General features: G+C 39.7%; 1 protein-coding gene across 1 annotated transcript in view; it reads left to right on the top strand.

The window, feature by feature from the left end:
- Positions 1 to 27,163, top strand: part of RNASEH2B (ribonuclease H2, subunit B) — a gene marked incomplete at its 5' end in the record, with an annotated part of 39,094 nt that continues 11,931 nt past the window's right edge. The window contains 6 exons of the mRNA XM_010583434.1: positions 1 to 109; positions 12,804 to 12,875; positions 15,778 to 15,885; positions 18,187 to 18,263; positions 20,858 to 20,978; positions 26,241 to 26,305. Coding sequence (XP_010581736.1) covers positions 1 to 109; positions 12,804 to 12,875; positions 15,778 to 15,885; positions 18,187 to 18,263; positions 20,858 to 20,978; positions 26,241 to 26,305 — 552 coding nt within the window. The remainder of the gene's footprint in view (positions 110 to 12,803; positions 12,876 to 15,777; positions 15,886 to 18,186; positions 18,264 to 20,857; positions 20,979 to 26,240; positions 26,306 to 27,163) is intronic.

Raw genomic sequence — 27,163 nt, 5'->3', positions numbered from 1 at the left:
GGCGGCGGCGGCGGCGGGGGCGGCGGGGGGCGGGGGCTACGGGGCGTGCACAGGGCGGAGCAGCCAGCCGCGGACGGGCACCCAGGCCAGTGGGTGCTCATTGCACCAGGTAACCCAGCGGGGCTCCGAGGTGGGACAGGCTCTGCCGCAGCGCCGATCTCTCGTTCTCCACCGCGCCCCGCTGACTGGCCCCGGCGGTGCTCGCCCGCATCGCGGCGGGGCTGGGCCGTCGCTCGGGCAGGAGACACGGGTGCCTTTCTCTGAGGGCTGGGGCAGGTCACTGGGCTGCTGTGTGCGGCTAGCCCCAGCCCTGGTGTGGTAAGGACGTTTTGAGACACAGGTTTACACAAGGCCCTACAGAGTACCTCCCTCTCTCCTCTCCAGGGACCCTGTTTCCCTCACTGCATTTTGGTTTGGTGTGTCATTAGGGTTTTCCAAAGGTCAGCTTCCCCCCCTGGTTTGCAAACAGCGTTTTGAGCCCTGGGGAGAGGAGCTGTAGAAGAGAGGTCTTGTCAGCGAGGTCCCTGATGGAGCCTCGCCATCGTCTCCCTGCTGCTGGCAGCCCACCTTGCCTCCATCCCCTTAGTCCATTCCTGCATTTTTTGAAGGAAACGGTTTAGTGCCCTAAGCCTCAGCTTTAAAACAAACTCCTTGGAAACCGTAAGTCCTAAGCCAGAGTGAGATCTCCTCGGCTCTTCCTCCTTAACAGGCTGAAGAAGTAGACCTCCACATGGCAGCTCTGCAGATGCAATATATACACAAGGCCTTAAACACTATGTAGGCTTAGTTTCTCTCACTTAGCACTGAATAAATGGGAAGGTGCCTTTCCCCCTTTACATTTATTTCTGCCTAGTATCAGGTTTTAGAATTTTAAATTCATAGATGACAAAAGGTTTTTGTGTTAAAAGAGGATGAGTGAAATAGGATGTGCTCAAACTCCAAGACACTAAGGGGAAGGAGGCATTTTGTAACTGCTTTTTTTTTTTCAGTTTGATTTCCTAATGAAGTGCAACTTCCACAATTCTCTGTGGGTCAACTTCATACTGTGCCTATTTCTTACCCCACCCAAAACTTTTGGGTGTTAATTTCAACCAAACCTGATTGATCCAAAAAGGAGGAGCTCTTTGGAGTAATTTTATGAGCTTTGTGAAAATATTGGCAATGATGTGAGAAATGCTATAAATGGCATCACTGAAGGAAAGGTATAGCAAGAGCTTAGTTCAGCAGAGGGTGAAAACAAGGCAGGAGTTCAGTCTTAAGACATGCATCTGTGAGGAACCAGGCTTCTCTAGTTACATGAGAAACAGAACCAATTGTTTTGATCTCACTGATTCCTCTCTTCCTCTGGTTTTAACTTTTCAATCCCACCCTTTGGTATCTGACATGCCTGATGCCTAAGAAAGGAATGTATAACTGAGGAATTCCGTTTTTTAATATTGACTCTCTGCAGACTAGGATTTAAAGCTGAATCTTGTGTATCAGATGACTGGCTATGCCAACAGATGTCCGTACTGTGCAAATATTTACAAATATGCTTAACTTATGCATGAGTAGTCAGTTCTGTGCAGTAAGTTAAATTTTTCAGTAAGTGTTTGCAGGATTGGAGCCAGAGCTTGTAACTTTCATGAAGCCAGACAGTTTGCATTACCAATTATGCCAGCACAGCTCTGACAAAATTTATATAGTACTCCAGACCTGTAAGAAAGTTTATTAAGCCTTAGTAGAACCTCAAAGCACATAGTGATTTTAAAAAAAGTCTGTGACTGATAATGTCGGAACTCCATGGCTGATGAGACTTTCCAATCCTATGAACAGGACTTCTGAAATGAAATAGATTTAATGATTTTAGTTTGGTTTTAACTTTTTTCTTTTTTCTTTTCAGAAAAGAGATTTTTAAAGTTAATGTCTGTCACTTTTCAAAGTTTTGTATTTCTTAACTGTTTTGTTGAATGGATCTCAGAAGTTCTTCATTGGTCATTTAGCAGAATTTGTAGTAGGAAGACCTGATTACTTTTAGGAGTGAAGATGGATGCAGTTGGATTTATAACAAAACATGCTTTTTCTTTGAGTATCTTAAATTTTATTCATATGGCAATCTGTATCTTCATAATACCCACATGGCATTATGCTGCATACATGCATAAAAACGACTCATGTAAATAATTGCAGGATCTAGTTCTGGATATGAATTTAATACCATTTGTTAATAAGTCTACCAACACCTAGGTGTAAATAGCCTATTTATCTTCTTGTATCTGTGGCCATTATCCTGTGCATAGTGGGAGGAAGGAGCAAGGTGTGTTTTAATGCTATCCAAGAAGCTCCAAAACTTTTCTTGTAATAAAGGCACTTTCTAAGGTCCTGTTTTCAAGTGCTTAAGTTAGTTTTAACTACTCACCTGGGTAGTCTGACTCCTAGAGCAGCCTGTAAGATTGATAATGTATACCATCCTACGCAACCTTATAACATCTCCACTTGGATATATGCCATTCCTCTTGCTTTGATTGTGACATCTTAAAAGTTCCTGTGTGGATGGAGATGGTGACTAGTTTTGCAGAGGGACTAGATATCTTAGTCTAAAAAAGAATGAAGTCTGTCAGAAGTATAGAAGTAAACCAATGAGAACTGAAACTTAATTTCTTAAGTATCAATATTTTTCAATCATTCAGACTGTTAGAGGTTCAACAGTAGCTTCCTAGAACAAGGTGAAGATATGGCTGGAGTTCTGAATGATGATGCATGTGTTGCTCTGATTCTTTAGTTACTATGTCATTCTGAGAATCTGTCTGATTTTGCACAAGTCTCTTGACTGGGGTTTTGCTGCTTATGTGACATATAGAAACACTTAACTGCGTAAAAAGCGCATGTAAGAGAAAGGTGAGATTCTTTCTTATTTGGACTTCAGCACTGACAGCACCAGGTTGATATCTGGAACACAGCAGCTAAAAAGTAGGCAGATTTCATTTTCTAATTGCTGTAGAAAGTGAGCAGAGTATGCTTGTCTGCTTTAGTATTAAAGGTTATAAAATTATTACTAATTTCCTTGTTTCAGTACACATTTATACACTAGGTTATATTGCATAGACAGTAGATTGCTGCTCTGCTGTTCAAAGCATGTTTGATGACTGAGGAGATAAATTTCAATTTTGTTTCTGATTTCTTAATTTTTATATTGATTTCAGTGTTCTGGAAACAGCTCAGAAACAAGGAATCTCCTCTGTCAGGTAGAACTGCCCATGTTCTTTGTTGAAGTCATGGTTATGGCTAGAGGAGTAATGCAGTTGGAGTGGTGGTTTCACCAATGATGTGTGTTATCCCGGCCCACTTGAACTGCTCTAGAGGGCCAGACTCTGTCACTTTCTGTTGCAAGTGGTTAACTTCACCATTTTATTTCCAGTACTGTAAAGCTTTGATCATTAGTGTCCATCTCGTGCCTACACATCATAGGACAGAGCTACAAACCACACAACTCAGCAGGTGTTTGACGTGGATTGTAGAGGTGGGTGAAGGTAAGAAGGGGGAGCAGAGTTGCCTGAGCTGAGGGGCAGAGTTGATGTTCAGTCAGCAGGCCAGTCACCCTGTGCTTCATTTCAATCAGTCTTTGCTTACCCTCATTCTTTCCTATGGCATTCTTTCCTCATTCACTGATCTTAGCAGCAGCCTGATGACAGTCTTTGCTCTCACCAGCCCTTTGCCACACCAAGACACTGAGGCGGTTTGGCATGGGAGAGTCACACAAGGGAAGTCTGAGTAGGAAGGGGAAAGGAGAGCCTCAGGCAGTCATGCCTGGGCTGGCTGGTAAGCAACTTCTAGGTGAGGTAGCACATTTTACCTGTAGAAATGGTAGCCTGCCCTTGTCCTGGTGAGAGCTCTTGTGGTGGTGTTTCTGCTGATACTTATTTTTTTCCACGGAGGCGGGATGATTTGATATGCCAATACAATCATCTTTTAGCTTTGTTTCTATAAGCATAATTGTCCCTCTGTTAGGGATTGAAACACCAAGGGCAGGACAAAGGGGAAGCCAGAAGTCAGGGGGAGAGGAGTTAGGAAGTGTTGGTCTGGTGGAGAAGGTAGGATGAGGGGAAGGTGGTAACCATATTAATCACTCCTGAAAGGCTGGAAGCTGCTGGTGTACATTGTGCAGCCTTGTCATGGACATTTAGAGGAAGGTTGAGAAATGGATGTGAATAGTCAAGAAAGAAAATGATGAACAAACAGGAAGAGGGTAGATGGAGGGATTGGTCATATGGAGGGAGGTGATGAGGACAGAAAACTTGGGCATGTGGATAGGGGTAGAGCTGTGCACGCTGGGCTCGAAAATAGAGTCAATTCTTTGGGTGGTTTCTCCAGTTGCAGATTAACTATGCTGTGGATATACAGGCACCAGATTTGGCCTAGAGCAGACTCAGCTCAGCACTAACAGTTTATTAATTCAAGTGTTGTGCCATGTTAACACATCTCTGCTGTTTCCAGGACCAGCTTTGCAGTGCAGCTGCTTTCAGACAGTGTCTGAACTATATAAGTCCTGATGGACCCAAGCTGGCTCTGTGCAGACCCACTTGGGTGTTTCTGTGCTGTGCTCCATGTTCCAGGGGGTTTTATTAGCTTGGCTGGAAATCCGGATCTGAACTTGCTTTGTGCAGGGTAGTTGATGTCGATGGTTAAGAAGACCTCCCGAGTTTGGAGTTCTGGAGGAATCATGGTACAGAGACACCAAAGTGCTAAGTCCTGAAGGACCCACATGGACTTCATTGGTGGGTGGCTGAGTTTCCAGATTGTGCTTTTCTGCATTTCTCATAGTAGCTGGATAATCAGGGATGTTATGTTACCCTTGTACCTAAGCCCCGCTTTACCCTTGAGAACGTAGAGCTTCCTATACAGGCTTCTTGTTGTATTAGTCTAGCTACTGAACAGGTACAAAGGAAAAGAAGTAGCTCCTGAGGATTAAAATCTAGCCATCTCACAGCTAGAAAGTTGCTAATGATGTGCTTTAGTAGAGGAGAGTCTGTCTGTGTTTACTGCATATTCATATACATTTTTGTAAAATCCTATTACCTGAACAGATGAGATTTATTTTTTTTATGTGAATACAGGAAATTTCTAATTTGCTTTGTGAGCTGGGCCCATGGAACTACCATTTTTAATGTTTTCTCTGAAAATCATAAGAACTAGAAATTATGTTCTAGAGAGAGAAATAATACTGAGACCCCACCTAATTGTAGGGTTCTAAGGGCAGAGCCCTGGAAAACCCTCAAATACTGCGATAAAGTCACTGTGCGTGACATAGATCTGATCTGGGCTTTAATAATAAGAATAAACATTCTTACGTAATGGCTTCAAACTGGTCTTACCAATAGCAACCAAAATCACACTAGCTGCTTAACAGGATGGGTGTGAAGGGCAGTCTCTTCAGTACGCTTTCTCAGAGATAGGTGTTATGTCAGAACTGGAACTATTTATATCCTTCACTGGTTTTAGCAAAGAGGTTAGGAATTGAAGGCAGTTTTCTAAGTCTGGTGTTCCACTCTACACCTAAAGTTAAGACTGCTATATTTAATTTGTTCTGTGTTTGTCTGTATTAGGAGAAAAAGTAGGGCTTAGCTGCAAGCTGAAAATTATTTTCAACCTTTAGTTTTCTGAACTAGACAAGTTTAGTTGACTACATTTTTTCAGTCTGCTGTTTTCTTAAACAGTAAATTGATTAGCTTTTTTATTGTTTTATGGGAACTGCCATATGAATAGCACTGGAAGGATTGCAAGGGGGGAGGGAAATTTAACAATCCTATTATTTTTAGGAATTACTTATTTAAAAATAAAAGGAGCAGTTTCACATTAGACTTGGCAAGCTGTTTGAACAAATCTCATATATGCCAAAAGTCAGATGAAGGCAGAAATAAATGGACTGTGCCAAACCATAGGGCATCAGCACACATTAAATTAATCCTTCGTTCTTTCAAATGAGACTAAGCAACTTTTGTCTCTGTGCAACAACAAAGGAAGCATTTGACTTGAAAATTTTGGGCCATATTGAGAGAAGATGTCATAGCAAAAGAAGCTGTGGAATACTTAATGCATAAAAGTAGTTTGCTTTAAAATCTGAAGTAGGTAGGTTTTATTTTTATTTTTTTTCCATTCTCACACCTTGCACTTAATGCTTTGATACATGCTTTTATTCAGCATTTAAAAACCAGGTCGATTTATCTGCTGCAAAATAGACCACACTGCTGAGCTGTTAGGGAGCTTGATTCAGAAGTTGAATGTCAAATGAATGTCAAAATTGAGCAGGATACTTGAACATTAAAACTTCCAGAATAATTGAGATAAACAACTTGGAAATAGTGTTTACAATAAACAAATATGTAAGTATTATAACAGCTGACTTAAAACAGTAGAAAGATTATATAAAATATATGCATGTATTTATACACGTTTTTAGTAAGGTGAATGTGAATCTGCTTATTTTAGAAGTTAGCACTCTGTGGGCGTATTTTACTTAACCTCCCCCTAAATAGGCATTTGCATCTCCTGAACAAAGCCTTCTGCCTGCAGGTAATTTGCACCATTTCTTATATGTCATCTCTTAAAAGGCATACTGAGCTCAGCTGTGTATAAAGCAGATATAACTGGCAAGCTAAGGAGCCAGAAGGAAGCATAGCAAATAAAGTAACTGAAAAGAGATGTTTTAATGTGTAACACCATCTCCTACTTCTGCTTTCTGCCATCTGGCTTGGAAGAGACCAACTTATGCCAACTTAGGCCTCTCTGTGCATGGAAATAGGGCTGATTCAGCCAGTAATACAGCTGCACCAGTGCTGACCCTATAAATATTGCAAAGGGAAGTATGAAGTTTTTATCCTTTCAAGTGATAACCTGTTCTTGAACTTCTCAAGATTGACCTCTCCTTCATTCGGCTCAAACCCCTGCATGATCTGCTAGCATCTAGATTTCAATAACGGATGAATTGGTACTGTCCATTGCTGCCAGTGAGTCCACAAACATGGTTTTTTGGCCTAAGAAGTGAACTGTGCCAGCATAACAGGAAGCCAAAAGATGCTCTCAGGCAGAAGTCTTAATATTTAGCTGTATTACATAGCTCTGTACTGGAGCAAAAGACCACTCAAACCATCAAGTAGCATTTGCATGTGAAGTTTTGCTCAAGATAGAAGACAGTGCCATCTTTAGGTGTCATTGTGTTTCATCATAGGATTTTCAGGTAAAGTGGGAGCCAGAAAGACTTTAAGGGCTGTAAATTATGTCACATTAAACGTTATTTCCTTAGGGCACCAAATAATAAATGCTGTGGTTACCAGTCTGATAACCATTCTATCTTTTACAACAGGCATGGCAAAAGTCCCTTTACTGAAACTAGTACTACTATGTATGGTCAAGGAGAGGGTAAGGTGGTGAGGTAACATCAAGTTAATGTAACTGTGTAACAACTAAGAAGATATTTCCAAAAATCAAGTGTGTGCAAGTGCAAAGCCATACCTTATATCTAAGCACCTGCAAAAGAGGCTGTTTGCAGAGGTAAATCGAGCTGTGTGCCATTTAGTACTCCCATGAGAGTATTGTGAGCCACAGAAACAACAGTGTAGTCTTGTGGCTCATCTCTTGCTTTCCCACCTCTGTAAAGTCACATACGATCTAGTTTTCTAATTAGCTTACAGTGGTCAAAGACCCCCAGTGTCACATAGAGAGTAGGTTATATTCTGTGCCATCTCCTGCTGTGGGTTCTGTCCTCTTGTTCCGGTGATCGTGTAACTATTTGGTGAGAGAATAGCTTACTGATCTGGGTGAAAATTAATACTTCTTTTTTCTGACTGGTTATTTCTCAGCTGGATCAGTGAACTGAGCCGCCATGCTGTGTGGCCACGAGGTTGCTAGCTTGAATGGAAAGAAAGCAGAGATGTGCAACAGGGAGGGAGCAGAGGTGGGGATCTCAGGACCATGCTTTTCAATAGCCTGTGATCTTTGGTCATTTGAAGCCATTCATGAAACTGTATCCTTAGTCTGTGCATACCTGAATTCATTCATTATGCTAATAGTTAATTACCTTGTAACCTAGAAAATTGTCAAAAGTTTGGGTGATACAAAGTACTGGATTTATTAACTAATTTTCACTGGGCTTTTTTCAGGGCATGCTGCAGGACAGAGGACACAGGCACTGAATTAAAACCACTTACTTCAGGGTTGACTGATTCTAAAAAGAACATAAATAAAATGATTATTAGATCTAACATATCTGTGTGCCCTTAGGCTACATAGTTTAAAGTCTTCCATAAAATGTCCATTTAATGGGCTCCATCATAATGTCTCCATCTGACACACCTTTCGTGCATGGTTAGAAGTTAAGAAGGGAATGGAAAAGACTTGTGTAGGTGACGTATGGTTTAATATCTGTTTTTAAATGAAATCTTAACTTTATATTTCCAGACTTTTAAATAATCCTGTTTTTTTGCAGGGTGATGGTGGTAGGGAAATTTGTGCTCTCAGAGGGTTTTTTCCTCTTACGCAATTGACAGATATTTACAGCCTTCTTGCTTGCTTGGCTGGCAGCTTTTTGCATGGGAATTCCATATAACTTGATATTAGTCTGTTATATATAGTATTCTATAAGCAATTTTTTTTAAAAAAAAAGGTGAATAGACCTTGCATCATCCGTAACATTTTCATAGATCTTAGTGGGAGTTTTTATGTTCTTTTCCAATTTATTCATGTTGCTGTACCAGCTAACACTCTCTTTTTTAATGGCCAGATTCATTAGTGCCTCATATCTATCCATTGTGGAAGAAGTTATTGCCAGAAGTCCTTTGACAGCTGGTTCATTTTCACTTTGTTCTGTTTATATTTTTTATAGAATTTGCCTGGTTGTGTGTCTGACCTCCACGAAATACGATAGGCTTTTCTCCTTTTCTGTAATGGAAAGCTTTGTTTAAGCTTTTATAGTCTCTTTCACTTGGCTTCAGGACTCTGAGGTTCCGTCTGTAGACTCCAATACAACTGATGGATATATCGCCCACATTTTTAGATGGACTTGTGTGATTTGGTTAATAGTGAATGAACAGTAGACTATAACTTAAGCAAGGTAGACATACTTATCAGCCCAGTGTTGGTTTTTAATTGTCCTGCATTGTGCTTGCCTCAGAACTCCCTCCTCTGGTATAGCTGTAGCGGTACTGTATCCGGATTCATTCCGTGTTGCTGGAGGTGTCCGTAAGCTCAATGGAGACAGAGGCATATGCTTGCAGGGGATGATACAGGTGGGTTTAGGCTTTAGGTGGGTTCAGCTGCCTCCTGGAAGTGCCTGTCATCTGTCTTCCCTGGCAATTTAGAGAGTGGCTTGCTAATTGAGATGCCTCCTTGGGACATGATTAATTGAGCCCGTATGTACCCCTGTATCAGTTTTTTGTATCCTTGGAATGAATGTTGTCCTAGGAGAATAGCATGCTGTACTGGCACATCTGTTATTAAGTTGACCTGTACCGACTGTGTGTTACCTGCAGCTTACAGCTGCAAGACAGTTGGTAGAGAGTATAATAGTCAGAAAGGTCTTACCTCTCTCACTTGTTGTTCTTGTAGATGAACACACTTCTCAGGGGTGAGCTATGGAAACTGTTGTAGTAAGCATAGTGGCAATCATCTGATGTTTTCCTTTAGGATTTAACAAAAAAGCTCTTCCTGTAATGTCCCTTTTGTCTGGTTATTTTTTGTAAGATTATTTCTTATCTGGATGCGAACCTTAAAACTAAAAAAAAAAAAAAAGACCCAGTTTAACTCTTAGTTTTGCTAGAAAATTGCTATAGTACTGCTTTTTAAGAAGTCTGTCTTTATTTAGCTGTAAGAGATCCTTGCTCAAATACAAGGACTGATAAATGTAATGACATTAAAGAAAACCAGTTACCTTTCCTGGCTAAAGGCCAGAACACACACAAGTTAGGTTTGGACACCTAACTTCAAAAATCCCTTGCTCAGCATTTTCCTAGTCATGAAGTGTTTAAATTCAGATAAATAGGGCCTTCTTCGCCCTTAAGGCCACGTTAATATTGCATCCAGTTTTCCAAGCAGGCATTCTCCCAATTGCCTCTTTTTATCTGCCAACTTGACATCTAGTAGAGCCAATCTGTAACAAAAATATACTTCAGGTGCCCGTGGAAATGGAGTGGAGTATTGCCTACATTTTGAGGAAACTGAAGGTAAAAGAAATTCAGAGAAACCACTTTTGCCTTTGCCCACTCCTTCCCTTTTTCTTGTGTGTGCGTGTCCCTTCTGGCAAACCATCCATCTTCTGTGGCAGCTGTGCGGAGGATGTGACGTATACTCTGATCCCATCAGCATGAGATACTGGGACTGAAGGCTGCAACTTGGACTATTGCACGACCACTGCTGTCCTCTGTGCAGTGGTGAACCCCACAGAGCTTGGGGAGGACCAAAGAACTAAATGGGCAGAGCTGTGCTTCTCTTCACATGGGGAAGAGCTACTGGCTGAGCCAAGGCAGCTGCGGGGCCAGGCTGCATATACGAAGGGGCACAGCAGAGGGTGCTGAGCCTGAGATAGCGTGGGGCAGGCCTTAGTGATAGAGAGCAGTTGTCTGGGTGAGGAAGGCAGAGTGTTGATGGGGAAGAGATGGGACACTGTATCCCTTGGGTTTGTTACACTGCAGGTGTCTCCCAGGCTTAGCGGGGATGGATAAATTCAGTGTTTTACTAGAAGGTTAGGAAAAGAACATACCTACTAAATAAAGATGTGAACTTCATTAAAAACAGCTACATTAGGAATGATTGTCTACTTAATTGTTCACATTATACAAGATGCAACTTAGGGCTCAGCTGGACTCATTCCCAGTGTTCATAAATCTGTACATGAAGAAAGCAGAGCAAGTGAGCGCTAAAAGTTCCTTTGGGGTTTTTTTTGTTTTGCTTTTTGTTTTAAATTTTGAAACTCACATTTAGTGTGTATATTTTAACATGTTCATGTGAAACACATCAAAGTAAACACATGCAGTGTGTTTCTTTCACTGTCATTAATCACTGTAGTCTTTTAAAAGTAACAAAAAATACACTAATGTTAAACTGTGGTCAAGAATTGAAATATACACAGCTCTAGAAATTTGAAGTTTGCCTTTGCCAGGGCAAATGTAGCTTGACAACCGTGTGTGTTTATGTATCAGCATATGAAGCAAGTCTGGTTAGCAAATACGGACTTTTTCCATTAAAACCCCTCAACTTATATTGAAACTTTTAAAAGCACTTTTTCAAGCCACCTGAAGACTCTGCTAAAAATTCAGGGGAAGAAAATGGCTGTAAATTCTCCGACCCACTCTGAGAACTATTATCCTCCAACACTTTATCACAAAACACACTTGCTTTTTAAGCCCTGCTTATGTCTTTATCTGGGCAATTTCTGTTTGTGACACAACTGAATAACCAGGAGTGGATGTGAAAGATGAGGGTTGTTTGGGGTGCTTTTTGCCACTGAGGTGCCTATGAAGAGCCTGTGAGTCCACCTTTCCATTCTAGATGTGTTGGGGATAGGCTTTCAGCCAGAGTGGAGGACAGCTATTTTTGGTTGTACTTGAGGTTCCTACTTGCCTGTTTTCCATAGAAAAGAAATGTGCTATCTCCCTCTCTGCAAACCTCCTGGATGCAACTGAAAAGGGAAGGATGATGTGGCACTTCTGTTCTCTCCAACAGCCTCCCTTGTGAATAGCTGTGCAGCCCACCTCTGCTGCTCCTCTCTGCTTTCCTCAGCAGCACCGTAATGCAAACGTCAGCCTGATCCCTGTCAGTCCATTCTCTGGGGTCTGGATACTGGTTATGTATGTGATATGCTTTAGTAATTTTCCTTGCTCTGATGAATGCCTATATGAAAGGAATTGGGACAGAACTGGCAGTGTGCAAGCTAAGAAAGATGATGCTGTCATGTTGCTCTTCACTCAGATGTGGGAAGTTGTTTTCATAAATATAAGTTAGACTTTCCCTACAAAGAGAACTTGGATACAATATAATTAACTGGGGATCCTTACCGATCGTTTTTCAGACTTGAATCAGCATCCTTGTGGGAGCTGTTTCCTTTCTAATTTTTTTTTAATTTCACAGAGAAATCGTACTTTTGTGGCTCTGTTTTTTGTCTTTTTTTGCTTAAAGACACAGAAAAGAGAACAACTGTCAGAGGCTTAAGCCAGAGGTGCTGCATTCTCTCAGCTTCTTTTTTCTGTGGGGGGAATTAAATGCACTCTTTATTTTTCAAGATTATACATAACAGATAAACAAGTGTGCATATTTTTCACAGAAGCAACAACTGTTCAGACAATTCCTGCCCCATATTCCTGCATAATCTGACTTCCTGAAAGCTTTAGAGGACCACTGTTTCTTCCCACAAATATTTTACCTTTTGCACTTTTAACTTTTTAATGTCCACACTCTGCTTGGCCTAACTTACCAAAGCATTCTCATTGTCTTTGTGACTAATCAGGGCAACATATCAGTTCATTTCACTTAACTGAGATGTCAAACTTAGGAGCTCTCTTGCCTGGGGCTCTCTAGGGGGAAGTGGTTTTCAAAATCTAAATCATCTCCAGGTGCATATCTTTCCTGTGACAGATAGAGAGTGCCAGGATGTCTGGAATCATAATTTAGGTGTCTTGATCAGGTAGGATGAATTTGGGCTGAGGCATATAACTTTTATGCAGAAAATACGTGAGTTTTCAAAAAGTGTCAATCCAATTAATTCTGAATGTCTTGGAGAAGCATTGCAGAATGTGAAATAATTTACAAGTTCATAACTTTTTCCTCTCCCCCTACAGAGTCTGCTACTGACCCCCCTAAGACACCTGACAGTGAACCTTTGTTTACAAAACTGCGCAATCCAAGCACAGGCAAGTTTTGGAATTGTGACATGAGCCTGTTAATGTTCTGTTTGATTCCCTTCACCACCAAAAGATTCATATTTTGCAAGCTGAAATAATGATGATAGTGTAAGTCTTATGTGCCAAAGATACTGCTGGTGATGCCAGATAGTTAATGCTGTGCAAACATTTAGGATTTCTTTTATAATTTTAATTGGTTGAACTGTTTATTCATCAGGAATACTGGCAGCACAAAAAAGAGTTGTAATTTAAGTTCTGTTTTTAAGTGCATTAGTTTTGGGGAGCTTACAGTGTTGGGTGTTGAGCCTGGGCTTTTTTTTAATCCAAATTTAGGCTTCATAGCATTCATCTTATGCTATAAAAAAAAATAGTCAGAGTTAGAAGAAGTGATTCAGTTATACTTACCAAGGTTTTTGAGCCTTTTCATTTTTAAATCTAATTTTCTTCTTTCACTGGTCCAAGGGGTGGTGTCTCTTTCTCATTAATAGATAATGAGGCACTTTGAATTCAAAATACATTGGAAAGACCAGCAAATGCAGGTGATACAATGACACCACCATCCCACAGTTACTTTCTTCTAGTCAGATTTTTCTTTTTGTCGAGGATTATTATTATATGAGTAATGTAATAATCAGAGTATGACATACTGCAACAGAAACTTGCAGTAAGCCTTTGTTAGGGTTAACATTTTGTTTCAAAAACACGTTTCATGTTGTGTTTTTTCCTTTTCATTAGCTCGTTTGTTTTCTGTAGATTTAAGTTGTATGTTTTTGTTTTGAAATTCACTGCTCATTTATATATGTTTGTAACTAAAGTCTCCAGGTACATTTTAATGCCACAGCATAGTAACTGCTACTTGTTCTTGAAAGAGGACAATAATTAAAAACAATAGATCTGGAATGTGAAATCACTTACTCATCATGATACCTGTTTTTTCGATTGCTCAGATTTACAGTGGGAATATGTAGCCACGGATATTTTCCCCCTGCTGTATTATATTGGCTTTCTAATTTGCTATGTTTTTGAAAGCACAGATACTAATTTGCTTTTCTCTGTGGAAGAAGAGATCTGTTTACCTTGTAGAATCAGAGATCTTGGGAAAGGTTTCTGGGGAAAACCTGAAGTACAATGATTGCCTGGGTGTGTTCCTTCAGAATTTACAGGAGCTTATTTATAGACCTGCATAAACTTTCAGTTATGTAGCCTATTATAAGTATAGGGTCTGAAAATGGAAGGACTGAGAACACCCTATTAATGTGTTTTCCTTACATTTTGGTCTAAGAGATGAATTGCTGGTGCCAGATATTGTATAAATATGCGCTGAAGGACTCAGCACACTATAGAATTCATGCTAACCACTTTATTAAATAAAAGGGTACATGGTCCTTTTTATAGACAGGTAAAAAGGACAGAACTTATATCCCTTACAAAGACTATAAACTAGGGTTCAGCCTGCAATTCAGAAGTACCACAAGAAGCATTTTTCAAAGTGCTGAACTAAAAGAAGGGAAATAACCATACCACAAGTCTTAAGCAACTAATTGAAGTGGTAAAGTTGTGAGCAAAGCTGCCTAGGTTCTCTCTCCATCCCCTAGAGTTTCTGTCTGATGACACTGTTGGGAACCTGTGGTGATTGTCCTTTCAACATAAGCAAATAAATTAAGGAGCTGGAGTTAGGCAATAGGAATTATCCCTTTCCCAGGATTTCATAGCTCACCACCGCATTTGGCTAGCGCGCTCACTGGTAGGAGTCTTAGGTTGTTCAGTGAGCACTTCTGTGAGTAGTTTGACGTCTGGTGCTGATCAAACTATGGTGTATAGACCCTTGTTGAGAAGCACGTGGTAATGATTGAAACCGCTACTCCCCCTTGTATCTACTCTTCACTCCTCTCCTCCAGTTAAACATCTGGTCAGCCTTTTGGATAAAGGGGGGAAAAATGCATTATCAGTCATTTTGGGAAGAGATGTGTCTGCCATTTTAGCTGGCCTCCCTCCGCACCTAGGGTTCTCTGTAGACGGATGACGTCAGCTTGCAGGGGCTTACGTTGCGACTTCTTTGAGCCAGCCCATGATCTGTAAGCCAGTGCAGCTTTGCAATTTACCTGTTTTGAGCAGGACTGCCATGTTATAGTTGCTCTTGTCTCTTGAAGATGGATTGATAACCAAGACAGGACCAGTCCAGCCAACAGACTCAGCTGACCAAATTTCAGTGGCCCCTTCTGCAGTTTTGGCAACTTCTTGTTTTAGATACGGAAAATGCCAATCCTCTTTGCAACATACTCATCACCCTTTCATCGTAACGCAGAACTGTTGTGAAATGGCAGAGCTGTGCTGTGGGGTGGCCTAAAATAAAGCTTTCCTTTTCCTTCCAAACTATCAAGATTCTGATGGGCACCTCAAAGCAACTTCTTTTAGCTTTCTTGTTCACCTTATTTGTCTACCCGTACTTAGTCATTGGCAATCCATTTTGATGCACAAAAAAAAAAGATTTCAAATTGTCACTTGAAGGTTTGAGACTTTTGTTCCTGTAACTCAGAGTCTGATATCTTGGAGACAAACATGATGGAAGTAGAGGGGATTTTCTTGTTTCCCACCTTCCTCCTTCAGTATAGACAAAAGCTGATTTCTTGAGTGATTTTGATTTGGGTTTGGATCAAAGGCTTTGTGTTGTAAGATGAACTATTCACACATCTTATTTATTGATTCAAATTCAGTTTGGTTTATAGAGCTGGTGAATGAACATCTGTATATAATAGTTTTCTTTGTCTGAGCTTTCTTTGTAGTGAGTTTATGTAGAATGTGTGTATGTTTGTGTGTCTGTATGTATATAAGGCACATTCTTCAGTCGTATTGGGTATTCTTTTGATTTTTGTGAAAGCTTACAAATACAAACCAGATTTCTTTTCAACAGGGGAAGCAACCCTTTACTTATTCAATAGTGGTGCACAGCAGCTGTTTGAAGTAAAAGCTTTTCATGAGGAATATCGTTCCTGGTTTATAGGTCAGACTGTTCAACAAGGTGAGTAATATAACATATTCTTCCCCCAACTGTAACTAATATTCATACACAGACCTTCCCTCTCTCTTCTAGTAAATTTTCTAGTAAATTTACAGGTGTTTTTCCTAGTTGTTTGAGGCATGCTGCATCACATCCCCACCTTCTGACACGCTCATTTGCCATCTGGATTTAACCAGGGCTGGGGGCTTTGTGGTCTCTCTTTAAAAGGCTGCCTTTGGCAGCCTCAATTAGACAGATGTTCATTTGTCTTTGAGGAAGCGGGGGAGGGGTGGAAGTCATTCAATTGTATTTAAACTGAAGTGCCATAAAATACTTAGCTTGCCTTGTCAATCAGACCAGCAAGTCCTCAGTGTAAGTAAAGTATGTGTTACCCTACAGGAGGGAAGAAGGGCTGGAAGGCCTTAGCTAGCTAAGCGGAGCGGTGTGTTAAGAGCTCCAAGCGTTGGAATGTATGGTCTTGCTTTCTTTTAATAACCTCCATAGTCTGCTGTGTGAGTGCTGGGATCTCAGGATAGGCCTGCTGTCTGAAGGTCCCATTTCAGTGTTTGGTCTGAAGTGTGCTCATCTATACCATCCCAGTCATTCTCTGATCCTAGCTCGCCTTTCTGAGAATGAGGAAACTTATGCAACTGCTTGTGACAGCTTTAACAATCCTTTATCAGTAAGGAGGTCATTGGAGTAGTGTTTCTCTGCCAGCAAGTCCATAGACCAAGCAATAAGTATTAATTCAGGACATGAAGATATATTTATTTTGTCCTTTTTAACTATAAAAAAAGACTATTTATAGTAATAACTAAAAGCAACCCTACCAGACATAGGCCTTTAGTGGTAATATCCCAAAGCGTGTGTTAACTTTTAAACATCCTCTGCAGGTGCATATAGCAATGCAAGCAGTATGTCTGTGAGCTTTTCCTTGCTCTGACTGGGGGTGAGCCAAAAGACTGAGTCTGCTCCCTGCTCCCGATTATGTCCACATTGTATTCTCCCCCTCCCTTTCTAACCTCTATTTTGGCCCTTGGGAAACAGTTGCCTTAAGGAATCACCTCAGCTTTCTTTAAAAGATACAGGGGTAAAAATTGTTGCTTAATATTAGGGCTGCTGCATCTCTGAAATGGTCAGGGGAGGAACAACACAAAAAAGCTGTGTGTTTGCAGTTAAGGCAAATTATCTTATCTGCAGAGAAGAGCAGAGGTCTTGCAGAGGTCTTTATACACCTATACTGAGTCTGAACTCTTTAGAACTAATAAAAATAATTCTTTCTGGAGGTACAGTGGAAAGCATTTAAATGGAAGCTTTCAGAAAGTGGCTAGTGGTTTTTTTCCCCCCAGTTTTGTTATCAAAGCTTTCATGTTTGTAAGTAGTCCTGATGCTTGCTTTGCCTCACGCAATGCATCACGTTAGTAATACAGATGTGAGATTGGGTATCAGCTTAGTCCAAACCATGTTCTTCCCACACCATCTTTTGTTAGTTTTAGGGCCATCGCAACAGGATTTTCTTTTCTTTAATTATCTTAATCATGTGATTTAAAACAAAAAAAAGTATGTTTATTTGCTTTTGGTTTGCTAATTAATGTCAAATTGTCATCAATTATTGGGTTTCATTAGTGAATTTCCTTGATGTTACATTGTTTCCGATTATCTACAATTATACAAAAAGCCTGACTAAGCCTTTGTCCTGCAATGAGCTCCAGATGGGCAGAGGTGTCTGTTTCAATGGGAGACCAAGTTCTTCCTTTGTGTGTAACTTTGAATACAACATACTGAGCCATATTTTCTGATCTATTTATTTTGTTCTGTTAGGAGACTGCATGCAGATTCTCCCCTTACAGATGAGAGGCAGCTCTAACTTAACTGGCTCTTGAAATTCTTTCTTGCCCTACTTACCTCTTCTGCTAGCACAGTGTTGCCTTGCCCAGTGTTTGAGGTGGAGTATACTGGATTTATCTGGTATCCTAAAAGAAGTTTCTGTTAGACCCAAATCTGCCAATAGAGGGCAGCTTCAATTTTGCTGGTTTTAATACAGTCCTGTAAAAGGAAAAAAACCTAAGAGTGCTTGAAGGCAGCAGACCTGCAGTGGAGCTTGTGGTTTGGTTTGGCAGGGTTGAGAATTGAGTTCTCACTGTATTTTTAATATAAAATCACAAATATTATTTTCCTGCCCATTTATTAAAATATTGGGATACTTACTGAAAAAAAATTCTCTTCTTCTCGCCCACACTCCTGAAAAACATCCGAAGAAAAAAAAGGTCGATGTATTGTGCCTCTTGGTACTAAGCTTACTTTTACATATCTGTCACTTAGATGGGCGCCTGCTGTTTGTTACACCAATGGACCCCTTATTTCTGATACTTTACTACCTCATAAAGGCAAACAAGGAGGTAAGCCTGCTTTATTTTTTCACTGGAATTCTCAGGAGAAAACACTATTTCTGACTTAATTTTCTGCAGAAGTTATGTTAATTTTACAAATAGGTGGTTCCATAATAATGGAAATTTAATTTGCATTTAAAGCAGAGATAAATTCCCTAGAAGTATTTTTGTTGCATCAAGTTTTTTGGTCAGTAAAGTATATTCCAGGAGTCAGCTTGCAATCTCAACAAACTCTAATCACCTCCTTTTTGAGAGAAGCAGAGAATCTCTTTTGTCCGTTTGTGACAGCCTATCTCAGAACTATTGAATTTTAAATGATGAGGTGTCATCAGAGTAAAACAAACTAGTGCCCTTTCTGAGGCATCAGTAGATGAGTCATTTTGGGAAAGAAGGGAAAAAGAAAGAAGAATTTGGATGCTATGGGGGAGGAAAAAAGAACATTTCTGTGGCAGTTTGAACTTGAAAGGTAACACTGCCTTTTTAGAAGCAGTATTTGCAGAGATGCTGTATCATAGAACAGCAACGGGACAATCAAGTATCCAAAAGTTGGATAATTAATAAATGGCTTAACTGATTTATCATGTGTGTGGCAAAACCTCACTTAAATTTCTGAAGTATATCAAAAGGAATAGGCAAAGTTATTGATTTATTGTTTATAATCTGCCTGTGGAGAAAAGGCCATAAAATCAAATGTAAATGTTGATCCTTGTTTTTTTGTTTCATGGAGGCAATACTTTCACTTCATGCATCCTAAGAGTTTTTGCTCGTAAGAGCATTTCCTATAAGGTTGCTTGCTATTTTCGGCTTTAGATTGCAAGTGGAGAATGCAGGAGAACAATTTTTGTGTGGTGAATAAATAAAGTCCCACTACACAATTGTAATGGTAACCCATTGTTCTGTAATTATTTTGAAGTTATTTATGGTATAGGGTGTGCAAACATATTCTGTATTTCTGTGGGTGGCCCGTAAGAAGTCATTTCAGAAGGAATAGTTCAGCTCATTCTCTAGGTGCTGTGCTCTGTTTGAATTCAGCATCCCTTTGAAAGCTTTATACCAAGCTTAAATTAGGGAAACAGTAAATCTCCTCTGTCTATGTGGTAGAGTGTTGAGGTAGCCTGAGTAAAGGACAGCTACTGCTGCTGTTCCTGTGCATGGGGAGAGTCCTGTACTGCCATTTACTTTCTTGGTACATTGTTTTCTAGGCTTTCTGGTTTTCTAGGCCAGGCATGATGCCAGGTAAATGCATATTGCTGTTCTGGGTCCTAAATCAGGGCAAATGCATTCCTGCAGTGCTCTGCCTAAGTTAGAATATTCAGTAAAGGGAAGTCTTGAAGATTGTGTTGCAGATACCTCATGCAAGGCCAACTTAAATGTACGACCATCACTTCTGGCTTGAGCTAATGAGTATCAAGGTACCCACTGGGTATCTTAGGATCATCCTTTGCACCATCCTTTGGTTTTGATAGTGTGATGCAGGGTTGCTTAATGTGTCTTCTAAGCAGAGCCATCTCCTATCCAGCAGGCTTTCTTGGTTTAGGCTCTGTGCCCCTGCATAACGTAAATGTAGCTGTCTGGTTTTGGGACACAAGCAGGTTTGTGCAGGTAAGTTATCTATAGGAAACAGTTTACTGCAGCTTTATTTCTGCATCTCATAACCTTCTTTTTGCCATTGTTATTGTGCCTTTTCTTTTTCAGGAGGAAAAAACCTTTAAATCCTTTCTGGGTTTTTGTTGTTGTTGTTCTTGGTTTTTTGCTTGTTTTTATTGTGATTTAACAATGAATGGTTACTTTTATTAAGCCTCTGATTGTCTAGCAAGAGGATTAATTAATAATGAAAGCAGGATACCCAAGTGGTTTTTTTTCATGCTGACCAATATAATGACTTCAGCTTTGGCTTCTGAGACCATGCACTCTCTGAGGATGGAGAGCTCAGAGTCTTTGTACTGATGCGCTGAAGGATCTTTCCAAAGGGAAGGCTGCCAGTTGTGCCAAACCGTGCTGAATGATTATGCATTGTTTGGCAACGGCAAAATTTGTTTGATGGTTCTGTCATGTGTGGGGCTATTTAAGTTGTGCCAAAATCACTTTATATACATACTCTGGCCAAACTGGAATTGACTTTGCAGAGGTGAAAGGTTAATACTGTGTTCCAGCAGCTGCCCTGCTCCTTTGAGATTTATCTTTATGGAAGGAAAAGTAAAATTTGAATGGAAGTTATGACACTGAGTTTAATCCAACAAGTTTTGGTCTAAAACACTATTGGCACACACTGACTACTGTGTCTTATGTCATCTTCCAAAAAATCCCTCTGTACTTCACATTAGTTTCTCCCCATGTTGTTTTAAATTTGGTCTTTTAAGTGCAGTAATTGGAGAGTTGAGCATTTTGCAGGTATTTACTGGTTTGAAATAAATATTTATAGCTTGCTTTGTAATCAGTTTCTCAATGTGTGAGGTGTTACCATTCAAAATATGTTCTTCTTTAAATCCTTTATTTTAAGGCTATGGCCATTGCATGCATATATATTTCTATATATGTGTAGTGTGTACATGTGTCTTAACATTATAATAATGCTTTTTTTAATCCCTTTGATGTATTTTCAGCAGCAAGGAAAGTTCCAGCCACTCGATCAAGTTGTGCTAGACGCAGAGTACCCTAACTGCCCATTGCTGCTGAAGTGTGCAGATGTTAAACAGTACATACATCATGTAGCAGAAGAAAAAGGTGAAAAAAAGGGACTGGGAGGGGGGAAAAAAAGACTAGATTTATTAGTGTCACTTCATTACAAGATAGATTTAAATATTGTTTTTTGCTTTACCAAACATCCAAGGTGCTGGATGAAGCTGTACTTCTAAAAACAGAAGCTTAGGCTTAGAAGTCATCATTGCAGTATTGTGAATAGTAACGTGTGGATCTCAGATTATCTGCTGTAACTCTAAAATACTTGCAAAGTCTTGTTGCTAGGTGTCATAACAATGATAAACTCATCAGAGCTGGCTTCTTGACATTATTGTATGCGTTCCGAACTTTCTTTGCGTTTGATGAAAGTTTTACATCTCTCTAAATTCCTTATTTAGTGTAGGATGGTCTGGTGTGGAAGAAGTTAACCATTGTCCATTTGGCTTTTTTTCTCCCTTTGTTGCAAAGCATTCAAACCATAAGTAGGAAAAAGCTGGAGAAGAGAGAATATGCTGCTGAGAAAGGAAAGCACAAGTTTTCTAGTTTTACATAATTTAGTATTGTGGGTTTAAGTTCAAAGACTTAATTTTTTTAAAATAGAAAACTTGATTGGGATGTATGAGTGCGTGAGAGAGAAAACCTAAATGGAAAAAATTAGCAAAGTATCAACTCTGTACATAGTTTCTTCAACCTTCTCCCAGAATTCCCTTTGGTATGGGGGCTTGTATTTTATTTGAAGACAATATATGCTTTCTAGGGAAGAGGAAGGAGCATTACATAATTTTCGCAGCTTGGCAGACCTGCAAAAGATGCAAGACCTCAGTTTTTATATTCAGTCCTTTAAAGAGCATTCTCCTTACGCTTGCTGACTTCCTGATAGTGAATGCAGATTTACCTACACGCAATGGAGATCTACAGGAGGAGGTACAGGAGTCTGAGAATATGGAATCTACCACCAAGTGCAAAACAACTAAGCTGTCTGACCCTTATGCATGTAGGGCTCCCCCAAGGAGCTGAGATACACAGATTAAAAGCCAGAAATATTAGGAATTTGCTTTCATGAAGCACTCTGCCCTTGTCATTGATATAGGCAAGAAGAAATATTTAGGTGATCTACAGATAATTGGAAAGTGGCTAAGGAAAGGTGGTAGAAAAATGAAAACCCTGCTAAGAAGTAAAACACTAGACCTCTTTATTGCTATATAGAATATTGGGGGGGGGGACGGGGGGGGGCGTGTCTGGGATTTTTTCCTGAAAGAATTAGCTGCACAAGTTTGAGTATTTCCTATATGGTATGGTACATATGCAGTAATGTAGGGCAGTTGCTTCCTGCAGAAAATCAGTTTAAACTTTGGGGCAGGACATGTTTCCATTGAAAATGATCACTTTAACAAGAAAGCAGGAAATCTGGGCAGCAAGACTGTTGTTACATTCTTGCTGGGATTAGGGGAGTTGGAATTATGTGCTGTTGTGATACTCCTGGATTTCTGAAATCATTCAGTATCATTGGAAGCAGGCAACCTTTTTCTTTGGATGAATTCTGCCTTTTGAGAAGGCTTCTTTAAGACAGGTGCATCTGAACTGAAAAACTGCTTTTGCGTTCCCGTGAAGTGATAAATACTTCCAATAAAAACGATTATTAAGCTTTTAGGCAATTGCTGTGCCCTGCAACTTCTCTAACACTGGCTAAGGAGCTAGGGCTGAAAGAAGGGGTACTAAACTGTGCACCCATCTGAGAAGGTGAGAAATCATGTCAGATCCTCTTGGCTGTCAGACTAACAAGTCTATAGGAATGTAGGACAAGGTCTGGATTATTTTTCTGAAGGGGCACTTCCTCCAAACAATAGTGCTGCCTTTTGGCAGTATTTATGTTCCCTTTTTAACAGCAAAATAAAAATTAAAAAAAAAAAAAAGTATTTGTCATAGACAAGGTCTTGTATCTTGGTCTAACCTCTGTATCCATTCTGAAATTGTGTCTGCAGTTGTTATCCATCAGAGCATCCTCTGATAAACTATATTCTGTTAGACAGTAGTGAAGATGCTTTACTGCTTGATTTTTTGCAGTGATGTTTTTAATAATGTATTATGTACACCTGTAAGTTTGTGTCATTTTGCCAGAAAATGATAGTAACTATTAAAGAAGTTACGTTGACTTCCTGGTTTTTGTTTTGAAGTGTAAGGTAAAAATTGCTTTTGACATTAAAGCTGTACACACATGCACATGCCAGCTGTATGAGATGTTCTTGGATGTCCCTAGGCATGTACCTGCTCCTTCTTTTCTTGTTCAGGTTTGGACTGGGTAGACAGTAACAGTGGGGCTTGTTCTTAGGATTTCTTTCTTTTTTTAGAACACCAAGCATATTGTTATGCAACAAACACATTAGTGGTTGCTTGCCTGTCATGCACAGATCACCTTTCTGTTCAAGCCACTTCTATGTGTTTCATATTCTCATGTCTTTTTATTGCCTGTAAAAATCACCAATATTATGACTAAGGTACTCTTTTCCAGCTCTAAGACCTGTTGTCCACCTTGTAGCCTTCCTCGTTTAAGGAGTAAGGCTTTAGGGCAAGAAGTATCTGTTGTGTTGAGTCTTCTGTGGCTCTGATCTGTTTGGCAGAACCTAACCACATAATTATTTCACTCTTAATTTAATATTAAGGCATTTAACATATGTCTGAAACAAATTCTTACCCTAGAGCACTCACAGTTTACACTTACTGAATTAGCAGAAAGTCCACCTTCCCTGGCCTCAGTGTTCAAGGGCACTGAAAATTCATTTTGCTGGATTAAATTCCCAGTAACCTGCTTTAGTAGTTGGGGAAAGGGTGTGTTACAGCTTGCTAAATCTGGGTGAGGCAGGTTGTTTGTTAATAAATTCAAACATCAGATAGAAAGTACAATAGAGAAGGTTTAAGAAAGGGTTATGAATTCCAGTTCTAGAGTGTTACTCTTTGTTTCATTTTGCAAGGCAAAAACTGTGCTGTGATCTTGTCTGATGTGATTAACATGAAGAGCCAAGAAAACTTACCTGATTAGAATAACTAAGTAATATTGCCAAGCTTGTATTCCCAGAAGGTAGGAAAAAAGGGGCCATATGAGTTTCAGAGTTATGGAAAACACTGAGAAAATTGATGTTAAAATGTGCTTTAGGCAGTTTGCTCAACAATACATCAGGGAAACTTCCAAGTCTACATAGCGATTACCCGATCGCTGAACATATTATTTAATTGTAGAACCACTTATATTCCATCTGTATTTCTCAAACCCAATCTTTCCAGATGTCTCAGACCAGTTTTATAGGCACCAGACACATTAGGGAACAAAAGGCTTTCCAATATATACTCATATTATCAAACATAGTCGCTAACTCTCACCAATATCAAATGTGCATCACATGTTAAATCCACGTTCCAATATTGAATCCTTTTGTCAGCAGTTTGTGACTTTCATAACTCACTCTAATTCTTCAGAGGTCTCAAATATTGTCAGTTTCTAGAGTTTAATAGTCAAAACTGTCAAGCACACAAAATATTTTCAAACAAACTGATCTCTGAAGGGTTCAGTGTAATTATTTTTCACATGTTTTAATGAAAATGGCTTCACAGTTCTATGTTTCCTTTCCCTAACTGAGTCACTTTGAATCATGCTGGTGTGGGTGAGTCTGCCTGGGAATCGGGACTAGAATTACTTTTCAGCATGGGCTGAGGAATGGTGGCCGGAGGATGTCCCTTCCTCAAACATTCTTAGATAAGAGAGGAATCCACAAATCATACTCACTCTACTTGGACCCAAACCATGCTGGCTCTTTGAGAAGCAGGTTCAAGTATCCAGAGCGTCTCCCCCATTTTCTGCTTCTTTTCTTTCAGAGCCGTTTAGAAGCTTCTGAGTCCTAAAGGCTGCAGCCACCAATGTCACAGCTACTTGACCTGCAACTGATCAACTTCATGAAGCAAAGTGTATATTAGTGTTTTTTCCCTTTTTGCTCTGAAGAATTTTTTGCATTTTACTCTTCTACAACTGTTGAGATAGATTTAAACTTTATCTTGTAAACAGCTTTCTTCAACCTTTCCATACCCCCTACCACACATACACAAACAGCACAAAATAGTTAGCTATTTGTATGCAATTTGAAAGAGCCAAGATAAACCCCAAAGAAGGAAATGCTGAAGGAATCATAAATACTGTGTTGTTGTTTGCAAGGGGAGAAGGAAACTCCACAAACCGAGTATTGGAATATGATACTGGATTAGTAAATGACATGAAACAGACGTAGGTATTTATGGGAATGGTATACAGGAGATTAAAACTTACTGAAATACCTGTTAGACAAAGACTGAAACACAGTGGTCTCTAAAATCTCCTGTGAAATCTTTAACTAGGCATTTCATTCCATTTCCAAAATGTAGCTTTCTGTGAATTAATACTGAATTTTTATACTGAAATTTCTATGAGCCTTTGTATTTTCTCTCTCATTTGCCTCAGCATCGTGAACTCGCATATCTCCAGATAACTGATCACATGTGAATAACAAGTGTTCGTGATACCCTAGTTATCACAGGGGAAACACTTTCTGAAATTCTTATATCATTGAGTTAATTTATGTTGCTCAATAAATCATAAATGAATCATGTACTTCCTCCCACGAGGAGTGTGTTTCACTAGTTTGGATTCTGTATTTTCTTTTGACAATATATTAAACTACATAAAAGGGGGATAGAAGTAAAATTTTTGCTTTAGTCGTCCTGTGAAGTGAGAGGGGAGAACTGGGAGAACTGATAGGAAAAGGGTTTCTTGAAAGGGTGGATGGTTTGTCTTCACCAACTATGTGTCCTGGCCCCCTAGTAGGTGCTGGAATTCAATAAGTAAAGATTTAAGATACTATGTTTTAAAGAAAAAAAAAAAAAAAAGGCACTTGTGGAACCAACATTTTGTGTTGTGAACTACATAGTTAAAATGACCAGTCTGGTGACACAGGTCAGTGAAGGTTTGGCAAACTACAAGAGCTTGAGAAGAGTCTTAGTGAATTCAGGCAGCCCAAGATTACAAATAAATAAATAAAATATGTGCTTTGCTGGATTTGGGCCTAATTAAAGAATTGTCAAGTTGTTCAGGCTTGTGCGTATCAGCTCAGTCTGTTTATTTTTCCACATTTCCGATATTTTTGAAACTTATTGCCCTGATATCAAACATGTGCAAGCCGCAAATTAACTTTCATGCTGTATCTACAACTTCAAAGATTTTAAATATATTGAAAATGCAATACAAACCAGTCGTGACTTTCTTTCCCTTACTTTTTTTTTTCTCAGAGATTGGCAGTCAGAAATTCCACAAATACAGCCAAGAGAAGACACTGAAGTGGTTAAAGAAAAAGGTACTGTGTTTCTCTCTTGCTTTCAAAATTGCTTTGTGTTTAGAATAAAAATGCTTATTAGCTTGTCCATATGTGCATTTGAGTCATGTGGTGTGCCTCTGTTCAAGGTAGGTCTTCTGTCCAAGAAGGACAGACATCACAGTAAAATTGTTGCACTTGGGAACGTGATGAGGTATTAGAGAATTGACAAGTTTGTTACGTTTCTCTTTATGACGGGGCTGGCACGAAGAGTATTCATGGAGTGTAGGGAGTCAGAATAAGCTGAAGTTCATCTTATTGCTGTGTTTTGTAGGCTTTACATAAGGTGAGGGGCTTGTCTTTTGCTTCATCCACTTCACAGATGGGCTAGAGAAGAGCTTTGACTGTTGCAACTTTTAAATTCTGCCATGCTTTAAAGCTGCACAGAAATGCCTTGGTTTTGTGCTACAAATGGGTTTCCTTGTGAAGTTTTGGCAGAGTCTCTCAGAACTGTCCCAGTATGGTTGCTGCTATCCTGATCCAATCACGCTGTTCAAGAGGTCTGTACAGTATGCAGAAAATAAATTGGCGTTAAAGCTAAGCTTGATGTGGTCTGTGTTTTGGTATAAAGAAGGTGAATCTCGTTTTACACATGCACATGTGCCCCTATTATCATGCCACTTTGTAGAACAAGATTGTATGCATCACATGATACAAGGAAGCCTTGTCATTTAAATTAGTCCACACAAGCACAAAATCTGGTCTACTTTCTGCAGTGATGAGGCATGGCGATACCTATTTTGCAATCGATACCTGAATATTTACATTTGAACAGGTACCTGTTAGTGTTGTTGAAAATATCTTCTGCCAGTTATCTCTCTATTAGATCCAGTATAGCAG

This window comes from Haliaeetus leucocephalus, unplaced genomic scaffold (genome assembly GCF_000737465.1).
Source record: "Haliaeetus leucocephalus isolate CR32 unplaced genomic scaffold, Haliaeetus_leucocephalus-4.0 Scaffold897, whole genome shotgun sequence".
Lineage (NCBI taxonomy): Eukaryota > Metazoa > Chordata > Aves > Accipitriformes > Accipitridae > Haliaeetus > Haliaeetus leucocephalus.
The sequence above is the reverse complement of the archived record's forward strand: the minus strand, read 5'-3'. Positions and strand labels throughout refer to the sequence as shown.